General features: G+C 52.3%; 1 protein-coding gene across 2 annotated transcripts; it reads left to right on the forward strand.

The window, feature by feature from the left end:
• The first annotated feature begins 506 nt into the window (after positions 1 to 506).
• Positions 507 to 10,191, forward strand: TMEM114 (transmembrane protein 114). 2 transcript variants are annotated; one of them, XM_057530253.1, is made up of 4 exons: positions 507 to 726; positions 1,051 to 1,131; positions 8,703 to 8,840; positions 9,959 to 10,191. In XM_057530253.1, exons 1-4 carry the CDS (start codon positions 507 to 509, stop codon positions 10,189 to 10,191), a joined length of 672 nt encoding a protein of 223 aa, XP_057386236.1. The 2 variants fall into 2 exon arrangements, with proteins under 2 accessions (XP_057386236.1, XP_057386237.1); XM_057530254.1 differs by lacking the exon at positions 8,703 to 8,840.
• The last annotated feature ends 1,319 nt before the right edge of the window (positions 10,192 to 11,510 follow it).

An 11,510-nucleotide genomic window follows, 5' to 3' on the forward strand; every position in this document is an offset into this window, starting at 1 on the left:
GGAAGGCCGCCCTCCCTCCTCCACCCCACGCAGCCCTTCTCACTGTGCTGGGCACCTGGGCGCTGTGAGCAGAGGAGGCAGCGGTGGGAAGGGCGGCGGAGGGAAGACTCCTGGCGCACCGGGCGGGAAGTGGGAAGTTGAGTCGGGGGTGCGAGGAGAGGAGCTGGGCTTGGGGAGGAAAGGCAGAGGCAGGGCGTAGTGGGAACGGCTGGGGGTTCGTGGAGAGCGCGGGAGCGGGTAGGAGGGAGAAGGGTCTGGGGAAAAGTGAGGAGTGGGGGTGAGGGGCTGCGCTAGGGCTGGGAGTGTTGACTGAGGTGGCGTTTGGCTGGGATGGAGTCTGAGGGAGGAGCCGGGGCAGGTCCCAGGGCGCAGGTGAGGGGCTGAGGGGCGGAGCCAGGGGCGGAGGGAGGGATCGAGGTCCGGAGGCCGGCTTTCCGGCTCCGAACTCAGGGACGCAGGAGGCGGCGGGGGGGACTGCGGGCGGCGCGTGGGGTCCCGGGTCGGCGATGCGGGTGCACCTGGGCGCGCTGGCCGGCGCGGCGGCGCTGACTGGGGCGCTCAGCTTTGTGCTCCTGGCGGCCGCCATCGGCACGGACTTCTGGTACATCATTGACACGGAGCGGCTGGAGCGGAGCGGCCCGGGGGCACGGGACCCGGCAGGGGCCGCCAACCGCAGCCAGCTCGAACCTCTGAGCTCGCACTCCGGCCTCTGGCGGACCTGCCGGGGTAAGGATGTATCCGGGGACCCGGGGCGGTGGCCGCCACCGACGCCCCTGAGCGGCGCCGGGCTCGCCCGGGACTTGTTGCTTGGAGCGCATCCGCCCCCCAAGCCCCGGGGCGCGAAACGCAATATCTGGGGTCGGAGGGAAGGTGGGCAGGGCTTCTGGGGCTGCCATCGCCGTTCCGAGAGGCGCTCCGCCCAGCCTGCGGCTGCTCTGGCTCCGCGCCCGCCCTCCGGGGTGGGGCACGCAGAGCGGGCGTCGGGGCGAAGCCTCGGTCCGGGGTCCGAAGCCCGGTGCCCCCGCCCACCGAGTCTTCTGCCCCATGCAGTCCAGAGCCCGTGCGCGCCGCTGATGAACCCCTTCTGGCAGGAGAACGTGACCTTCAGCGACTCGAGCCGACAACTTTTCAGTGAGTCCGGGGAGGGTGGGATGGGGGAGGACTGGACACCAGTTTGGGAGCCTTTGTCCAAACAGCAGGCGGGGTGGGGTGGGGGGCGGTGGCGCTGCGTTGGAGAGGGCGGTCGGGGCGGCCTCTGGCACCGGCGGGAGAGGGGAACGCGGTTAGGAGCAGGAGGCGGGGTCCACTCGCTCCACCTGCAACGTGTGGTTGAGGATTCATTCAACAAACGTTGGCTGAAGGCTTTCTGTGCGCCAGGCACCGTGCTGCTGCTGCTGAAGCCCCAGGCCAAGCGCTCAGGGGGCGCACAGACTAGCTGGTGAGACCGAGGTGGAAGTGCGCAGTTACATTTCAGAGTGACATGCAGCACGAGGCAGGGTGGCTGGGAGCCCGAAGAGACACCTAAGCCAGCCCGGGGAGCTGACTGGCACACCCCCTTGTCAGCCTTCTCTGCATCCTCGGTGTTGAGAACAAGCGCTTGGCAGTAGCAGGGATGCAGTAAATATTTGTTGTATGATTCAAGAGAGGGAACCAGGAGGCAGAGGACCGCTCCCTCTCGCCAGGGACCATGTGTCTGTTGTTCCTGGCTGATTTCCCAGTGCCTGGCACGGTGATTGGAACTCTGGAAAGGTGGGAGGATAGAATTTGAGAAAGCAAACGGGCTGAATAAACAGTGGAGGAAGGAGGGAAATCAGTCATAGTTCCATTCGCTGAGGCTCGCAGCTGGCCAGACATGGAGCTGAACGCTTTCCAGCTGTGCCCTCATTTAATCTCCACAGCCTCCCTATGAAGTTGTTTGTCATCTCTGTCTTAATCTTTAGTTTTCCAAAGAGGAAACTGAGGCCCAGAGAGGTACCACAGAAAGGACATGATGAGGAAATGAGGACTGAGTTCCATAGACCTTGAAAAGTATGTGCAGCTTTTGATAGACTTACTGAGTGAGGCTTGGGGATGTGACTCTTAGAATGAAGACAAGTCCCTAGCATGGCCCACAAGGGCTGCCAGGGTCCCTCTCCAACTCCACTCTCCCCTTTGCTCTTCCCTCTCCGGCTATGCTGGCCTTGGGCCAGTTCCTGGAGGGGTGCTAAGTTTCCTCCTGCCACAGGAACTTTGCACATGCCATTGCCTCCAATTGGAGTCTCCCTGCTCCCATCCTTCCAGCTTGAGTTGGTCAGCTCCTACTCGTGCTACAGGTTGTGTGACATTTTTTAAGACCCTGAGCTCCATGAGGGCAGGGGCCACGTCTTTCTTGCCACTGCTGGATTCCCTGTGTTTAGCACAGAGCCTGGTATAGAGTAGCCCATGAGCCAAGGTTTGATGAGCAGGCATGAGAGTGAATGCAAACTCTATTATTTAGAGGTGGAACTCAATCCAAATTTGTTGAATGACTGAATGAGTATATGAATGAACCAGACTGTTTCTCTAAAGTCCAGTGGTGGGCTGGAAAATATTTAACAATTGGCTGTCTGCGGGAGGGGAGAGTCTTGATTTGTGGCATTTGCCCATCTCTGTGGTGTAAATATTCCCACTGTGGTCAGTTTCAGGCTGTCAACATGATGTCAACTGGCTCCTCATACTCCTGAAAACTTAACAGCTGACTCTGATATAATCCAGCTCCAGCACACCACTGCATGAATTTCCATTGAAGGAGATATCCCCTAGATGCTTGGAATATGAGGGGGGTGGAGGAAAGGAAGTGGTCTCACGAACTCTGTCCTCAGCCCCAAGCTGCAGTAGGAGGAACTTTGGGTGTTCTCAGAGCATTTCAAGAATAACCAAGAATTCCTGTTCAAAAACTCCTGTGTTGGCTTAACAGGCTTCTGAATGTAGTGCTGTGGTCCACAGAGAAGGCTGGAGAAGGTAGCAAGGAGATGGTGTATCAAGCTACTACAGCCTTAAAACAAAGTTGGTGTCTCTTTGGACTTTAAAATTGTTCGTGTGCAGCTTATTTTATTTATTTTTTATTTATTATTATTTTTATTTTATTTATTTATTTTTGGCAGTGTCGGGTCTTCGTTGCTAAGCGTGGGCTTTCTCCAGTCGCAGCGAGCGGGGGCTACTCTTCGTTGCGGTGCGTGGACTTCTCATTGCGGTGGCTTCTCTTGTTGTGGAGCATGGGCTCTAGGCATGAGGGCTTCAGTAGGTGCGGCGTGCAGGCTCAGTAGTTGTGGCACACAGGCTTAGTTGCTCCGTGGCATGTGGGATCTTCCCGGACCAGGGCTCGAACCCGTGTCCCCAGCATTGGCAGGCGGATTCTTAACCACTGCACCACCAGGGAAGTCCCCCCAGCCTCTTTTAGATGCAATCACATCTATGGCCCTTTGCTGGGCTGGGTGCTGGCATTCAGCCTGCTTATCACATCAGTGAGTAAATTGGATGGCTAACCACAGTCACCACTGGTCTGGCCTCTTCATGAATCTTGATAATGAACCAACCCTGTGTTGTCCAGGGTTTTGAGAAACAGGCAAAACTCACATCCACAGTCTGTTCATCTGTTCCCTTGGCCCTAGGTCTAACCCCCTGCTTCACCACCAACTAGGCACGTGGCCTTGGGCAAATTCCTATACCTCTCTGAGCCTCAGTTCCCTCATGGGCAAAATGAAGATAACTGTCATGGCTCCTCATAAGGCTATTTCAAGGATGAAGTGGGAGAGTGTATTTATAGAGCCTCATGCAGTGTCTTGCTCCTTTAAGTCTGCCATAAGTGTTAGCTGCTCTTACTACCATTGTATCAACACAGAGAGGAGGCTGCCGCTTCAGACCTCGTGCTCACTGCAAATCACCCCCAGAGAGAGCTTTTTCACAGAATCTCTTAATCCCCAGAAAGAGTTTTGAATGTTGCCCAAGTTCTTTTATTATATGAACACGTTTCATTCCCTTTATGCAGAGCCCATAGAGGAGAGAGGCCAGGTGACAAGCAGCGTGTTCTGTGAGTCAGCCTCCTAGACAAGTCCCCGTGGGGGTGTATGGGAAGAACCATTGGTTTTTCCTCCAAGAAAATCCAAGCAGGTAGCCTACTTCAGTACCCAATAAAAATCCACCTTGCTTGGATGTTTTATCTTCCTGATTAGCTCTGGGGATGTCATGGGTTTGGTTCCCTGGCTAGGGACTGGAATTGGTTTTGGTGGGGGGGGGGTCTTCAAATTCAGCACAGTTTACATAAAACAGCCACAGTCTAGAACCAACCAGGCTAGCTGTATCAGCCAGGAGTCTTTTGATGGTAAGTGACGGAAACTCAAATCATACTAGTTGAAACAGAAAAGGAATTCCTGGTCCACGAAACTAAAAATCTCAAGCCCCCTGGGATCCAGAGCTAAACTTAATGTCTTCTTCTCCTCCCTGGGCTTTGCTTCTGTTTGGGTTCTGCTTTCAACTAAATCCTCTCCAGAATCAGCAACCTAAGCAGACGGAGACTGTTGCCCAGTCATTCTGCAAAACCACCAGGTAGGTCTCTCATTGGACTAAACTGGATCACGTGCCCAGGTCTGAGCCAGTCAGTGTGGCCGAAGGGAAGGAATGTGCTGATTGGCTGAGCTGAGTCATGTGCCTCTCCCAGCAGGACGTGGGGGGGGGGTGGGGTCAGCCACATCATAGATAAGGGCCCTCCTTCTTCCCAGCTGTGTGACTGCTGGCCAGTCACCTGCTTCCATAAATGGGCTGTTTTATAAACAGCAAGGTCCTACTGTATAGCACAGGGAACTATATTCAATATCCTGTAGATGGAAAAGAATATGAAATATATATATATATATGTATAACTGAGCCACTCTGCTGTATAGCAGTAATTAACACAACATTGTAATTCAACTATACTTCAATAAAATAATAAATTTTTAAAAAATGGGCTGTTTTGAGATCACGGAAGGAAAGCATCCAGCGTAGGGTATCACCCAAAGCAGGAGGTCAGTTATTGTCTCCTCCTTCTGCTCTAAGTCATATTGTCTCCCTGAACCTCAGGCTTCTCATCTGTAAAATGGAGCTAATCATTGCAAATGCCCTTGCTTGCTTAGTGCTGGGGATAAAACATGATGAGACAGGTGGGGTCCTTGCCATATAGGCGTAGTGTCTAGTGCAGGAGACAGATAATAAACACATGGACCAGGGAATAAATTAACATAAAATGGCTTCAAATAGTAGTAGGTGTAACAAAGGAAATAAAACAGGGGCGTGTAATAAAAGGAGGTGGGGACCACTTTCAGTGGAGTGGTTGAAGGGCTATAAAAATAACAGTCAATGCTTACAGAACAGGTGCTGTGTGCCAGACCCTGTCCTGAGGTCTTTACATGTTTCAACCCATTTAATCTTCACAACAGACCCATGAGGCAGGTACTGTTATTATACTCCTCACTTTTCAAATGAGGAAACCGAGGCACAGAGAGGTTAGGTAAGTTACCAAAGTTTGCACAGTAACTGGTTGATCTGGGATTTGAACCCAGGCAGTTTCTATTCTTTTAGAATGATGCTACACCGAGGGTAATTCCAGTATAACGTGAGTGTGCCAAGACCAGAGGCCACGGCAGACCAGGGGAAAAGTTCCTAGCCTGTTTCTTGGGTTCAGAGTTCTGCTATCCTCCACTGCCTACAGTAGGAACTCAACACGTGAGAACTAAGATTACCATGTAGAATTAATAACACTAATAATGTTGACAGGTCATTTTTTCCATCAAGAGCAAATATGTACCCAGGTGCAAGAGATCTTTTCGACTCAGAAGTGCTTTGTTGCAAAGGAAAAGCAAACCCAGAAAAATGCCAAGACGTTCACGCCAAGGCTAACTGTGTGAATGATCCATTATTGCACTGTTCAAAGAATAGCTCGATGGGAAAAGCAGCCTTCCAAAGTGCTTGCGAGGTCAGGAAGCCCCGGGGTGGTTAGCGAAGTAACAGTCCTTCTCTTAAAGAGAGCAGAGAAGTATTATTCTCCAGAAACATCAGAAGCTCTGGAGAAAGAAGGAAGTCTCAGGAACCATTTCCCAAAGGGGAAAGTGTCACTATCTTTATTTTCAAACCTTGTCAATATGACTTGGAGACTCCAAGAAATGCTCAGAGATATTCAGTCCTATTATGCCTGGTAAGGAAGTGGATTTTTAAAATTTTTGTAAATTTTCGAGTCTATTGTCACTAGAACATAGCTTCCTTGAGGACGGGGCTGCATGTTAGTTATCTTCCTGATCTCCAACATTATTAGTATTGTTAACTCTAGACGGTAATCTTAGCTCTCACGTCTTGAGCTCCTACTGTAAACAGTGTAGTGGACTGAAAGGTATCACCCCCCAAAAGATGTATCCACGTCCTAACCCTCGGTACCTGTGAATGGGACCTCATTTGGGAAAAGTACCTTCGCAGGTGTAATTGAGTTAAGGCTTTCGAGATGAGATCATTGTGGATTAACCTAAATCCTGTGACAAGTGTCCTCGTAAAAAAAGGAGAATCACAGAGGAGAGAAAAGAAGGTCATAAGAAGATGGAGGTGGACAGAGGGATGCTATCCCGAGCCAAGGAACGCCAAGGATTGCCGGCAACTGCCAGAAGCTGGAAAAGGCAAGGAAGGATTCTCCCCTGGAGTCTCTGAAGAGAGCGCGGTCCTGCTGACACCTTGATTTTGGACTTAGGGCCTCCAGAACCGTGAGAGAATAAATGCCTCCTGCTATTAAGACACCTAGTTTGTAGTAATTTGTTATGTCAGCTCTAGGAAATTAAAACAACTATCTCATCTATAGAGGTGCACCCCCCCCTCACCGCCCACCCCGTTTTTCTTTTTTTTATTTTTTTTTTATTTTTTATTTTTTTTCCGTTTTTCTGCATCATCACACTCATGTCCTTTGTGACACTCGGTCTGTAATTATCCCCTTTATTTCCTGCTAGGCTGTCTCCTGTACTGCACTGTGATCCCCATGAGGGCAGAGACCTTGTTCCCTGCAGCATCCCCAGGTTCTGTGGGGCCCATAGACATTTGTTTCTGAGTGAGATGTGACTGGAGGTGGGGACATTTCCAAGAAGAACAGAACTCAGAATCAATATTTATGTTCCCAGACAGCAGTCCTGAAAATCAGAAAATAAAAAAGACCAAGGCACATACCAAAAAACACCAATATATACTAAACCAAATTTCAGCAGGAGATCTTACAACTTTCCCAGGGGGTGTCCTGTTCTTGCCCAGACATTTAATTGAACATGTACGAGAACTCAGCAGCAGCGTTGTCTGGGAACCTCACACGTGGGACTGCTGGGCCAAACCAGCTCCGGGAAACACAGACATAGAGAATGGACTTGAGGACAGGGGGGAGGGGGAAGGGTAAGCTGGGATGAAGTGAGAGAGTGGCATGGGCATATATATACTACCAGATGTAAAATGGATGGCTAGTGGGAAGCAGCCGCATAGCACAGGGAGATCAGCTCGGTGCTTTTTGTCCACCTAGAGGGGTGGGATAGGGAGGATGGGAGGGAGACGCAAGAGGGATGAGATATGGGGATATATGTATACGTATAGCCGATACACTTTGTTATAAAGTAGAAACTAACACACCATTGTAAAGCAATTATACTCCAATAAAGATGTTAAAAATAAATAAATAAATAAATAAATAAATAAATAAATAAAGTCATTGGGTCTCACCCGGGATGAGCTCATCTGGAGACCCTGGACTTCGTTGCATCGGCAACGACTCTTGTCCCTAATTAGGTCACATTCACAGGTTCCTGCTGGATGTGAACTTGGGAGCCGCCTTTCAACCCACTACGCCCTCTGCTGTTCACTCTCAATATAGTGGCCAGAGCGACCTTTAGGAACTGAAGTTAAATTCTATGTTTCTTCCGCCCCAAACTGTCTGGTGGCCTCCATCTCATTCAGAGAGAAGTTCAAAATCTTCCCGATGGCTCAGGAGCCCCACGTGAGCTGCTGCTAACTCTGCCTTCCTCCTCCACTCCCTTCTCCTCCCTAACTCCCCGCTGCCCTCCACGGCTGTCCCCAGCCTCAGCCCCAGCAGGCACACGCCCTCCCATCTAAGACTCCGCCCCCGCTCCTCTCTGCGGTCCCTCCCTTCTGGCCCTTCCTTTCGCACAGCTGCCTCCCTCGCCTCCCTCAGGTCTTTGCTCCAATGTCACTTCTTCAGTGGAGCCACTGCTCCGGCCCCTCCTCTGCTTTATTCACGCCCCTCCCCCGGAGTTTGTCACCACCTCTCAACTTTGTCACTTATTTGTTCACTTGCTTGACTCCATACAGCCCGACGAGGGCAGGAGTCCTGGTGGATTTGCCGTTGATTCCGCTGTGCTGGGGACAGAGCCTGGCACAAAGCATGCACTCAGTACACATGTGCTGAGCGAATAAGCGAATGAACAAGAAGGATACTTGCCTCGCAGGGTGTGTGAGAATTACTTGAGCTGATACTCATACAGCACAAAGTCTGGCATAGCTGAGCCTCAGTAACTGTTGCTATTAATAATATTATTATCATCATTATTATTAGCAGCAGTGGTGTCGATTTTTTCCCCCAGCGTTTGGGTGCTGGCCCACAGGAGGTGCTCAGTGAATGTTTGTTGATTAACAGAAGGATGTTAGTAACCTGCTGTCCTCCTGTCTCCCCTAAGCCATGCATGGGACGTTTGTGATTCTGCTGCCTCTCAGCCTGATCCTGATGGTTTTGGGGGGGATGACAGGGTTTCTGAGCTTCCTCCTGCGAGCCTCCCTCCTCCTCCTGCTCACGGGGACCCTCTTCCTCTTTGGAGGTAGGTGCCCACCCTGCACGGGGCCCGGGTTCCAGGAGGGGCTGTGCACGATCCCCCAGAAGGGAAGGGTTGGGGGGTCCCATCGCTTCTGGGGCTTGGTTTCCCCCTCCTGTGATCTCCTAGCTGGAAGGGATCAGTAGTTTCCCACCCAGGGTCCCTGGGTCTGTGTTCCCAAGAGAGAAGCATAGGGGTGAGAGCAGATTCTGAGAATTGCTTTCATTACTTCACAAAAGAAGCGTGTTGTGAGAGCGTCAGCGTTAGGGCCATGGGCTGGAGGGAGACCCTCACTCTGGCCACCCTCAGTCTTTCATGTGCACTTGCCATCCTGACAGGCGTTGCTTTGATTGATTAAAGCCAAAATCACAGCTGGTTGTTTTATGGCCTCCCTGCTTCTGGTGCATTTGAAATGGACCTTAAAAAAGAACAAGAACAGTAATGACACACACACTCAGAATCCATGGAGGGAAATAAAGTAATGCCTGGAGGTGAGAATACGGTGAGGCTCTGATCCCCTCCACCCACCTGCTATTATTATTAATATTGGCATGAATAGTTTGTCCAGTGACTAATCCTCCAAACAGCACCTTCTAGGAGAACTCTCCTGATGGAGAAATTCTCTAATTTGCCACGAAACAGGCAACAAGCACTTGGCATGTGGCAGGTGCCAACGTGGAGCTGAGATGTTCATTTAAATTAATATAAGTTTAAAGAGCCATGTGGGGCCAGTGGCTATGGGACTGGACAGTGCGTTCTCATAACGTGTGGATGGAGCACTGCCGTGTGCAGGGTGCTGTTCTGGGTGCTGGGCATCCAGGGTGGACCCTCTGGAGCTCACATTGGGGCAGACAGGCATTAGATAAGTCGTTTTACAAACAAATTCTGACCTGGGCAGTGATGGAGGGCCATGTGATGCTGTGCAACCCCATGGTGGGTTTGACTGGCTCGGGGGGAGGTCCAGGAATTGCCAGGAGCTGAGATGCGGGGATAGGCAGGAGTTACCAGTGGCAGGAAGGGAGGGGAAGGGAGGAGGGAGCACGGGGCAGAGGGACCAGCAGTGGGAAGGAGGGGCAGTGCCCGGGGATGGGGGTCTGATCTGCTCTCCTTTGCAACCCCTTCAGCCTTGGTGACCCTCGCGGGCATCAGCGTCTACATCGCGTATTCAGCCGCCGCCTTCCGGGAGGCGCTGTGTCTCCTGGAGGAGAAGGCCCTGCTGGACCAGGTGGACATCCGCTTCGGCTGGTCCCTGGCCCTGGGCTGGATCAGCTTCATCGCCGAGCTGCTCACCGGGGCGGCCTTCCTGGCAGCAGCCCGCGTGCTCAGCCTGAGACGGAGGCAGGACCAGGCCATCTGAGCCCCGATGCCTGGTCGTGGTGGGAGGGAGGGGCTTGGCCTGGGGGCCTCATGGACCCATCTCGGTGGGCTGCGGCTTCCTCTTCCTCAAAGACCACCGCCTGGGAGCCGCTGTGGACTGGGCTGCAGCCCTGGCTGTCATCTCAGTGCTGCCTGGCACGGTGTGTGCTCTGTCCAGGCACGTGTGTCTCGTGTGGGCTGGAGGAGGCTGAGTGCCAAGCCCATGAAAAAACAAAAGCACCCCCTTCATCATGTACAGAACTTACTGATTGCAACCTCCGTGAGTCTCCTCTGGCTTCACTTCACCCTCACTCCTGCCCTTTGGATGGGTTTCTCTTCTTTGTTAAGGAAATGGAGGACCAGAGAGGTTAGGTAAGTGTTGCAAAAACACACAGCAAGCTAGAGGCATGTTCTCCTTTATCACAGCTTTTCAGAGCAGGTTCATGCCGGCTGGCTGCGACGTGGGTCCTGTGTGTGGGGGATGCTGCGTCTCAGACACCGGGCTTCACGCTCCCCGTGACCTGGAACCAGGCAGGAGGCACCGTGGGAAATCGGAGGGAAGACAGCAGAGATCTGGGCTTCGCAGCAACCAGGAGGTGGGCGTGTCCTCCCTGACCCTAGCCGGGCTCGTGCTCACCTGGTCTAGAGTCCTGAGCCTCAAGCAGAAAAGGCTCCGTTAATGCAATGATTCTCCGTGGTCAGCGAGTCGCTTTTGAAACGTAACACAGAGTCATCCCAGAGATGAAAGCCCCTCTTGGACGTTCCGGTGGTCAGTGGTCCCATTCATGTGCCACTGCACAGATGCCAGGAGGTCCTCACGGGAGGAGAGGAAGGATCAGCAAGCCCACAGTCAGCAGGAAGGGCAAGAAGCAAACCTGTGATGCCCAAGAAGCACTCATCGGCAAGCTCACCGTGGAGCAGAAAATTACCCGCACTCACAGTTAGTGGGAAACAGTGATCCTCCAAACACAACGAGCACCTCCTGGACCATCGGCTTTGCATTTCGCCTTCACTCCAAACGCTAAATGTGAGCTCAGGGCACCCCAAGCCTCTGATAGAAATAGTTTCCACATCAAAGTGTTGATGGAGCCCAGTTCCCAGGTGCAACATCCAAGGCCAGTGAGATTTAAACACGCTGGGAAACACATAACCAGTGGCATCTGCTAAGTCCTCCGACATCCCCTGAATAAGGCCTATGCATGGGGACCAGCAGATCTCAACCCTAACACCCCATTGCAGTCACCCGGGGAATTTAAAAAATGCCCAGGTGTCACCTCAGGCCATGAAATCACAGTCTCTGGGGTTGGGGGCCCAAGCACC

This window comes from Balaenoptera acutorostrata, chromosome 15 (genome assembly GCF_949987535.1).
Source record: "Balaenoptera acutorostrata chromosome 15, mBalAcu1.1, whole genome shotgun sequence".
Classification (NCBI taxonomy): domain Eukaryota; kingdom Metazoa; phylum Chordata; class Mammalia; order Artiodactyla; family Balaenopteridae; genus Balaenoptera; species Balaenoptera acutorostrata.

Coding starts and splice junctions, on each gene's coding strand:
- TMEM114 (XM_057530253.1), top strand. CDS start 507: ATGCGGGTGCACCTGGGCGCGCTGGCCGGCGCGGCGGCGCTGACTGGG. Junction 727..1,050: donor CCTCTGGCGGACCTGCCGGG/GTAAGGATGTAT, acceptor TGCCCCATGCAG/TCCAGAGCCCGTGCGCGCCG. Junction 8,841..9,958: donor GACCCTCTTCCTCTTTGGAG/GTAGGTGCCCAC, acceptor CAACCCCTTCAG/CCTTGGTGACCCTCGCGGGC.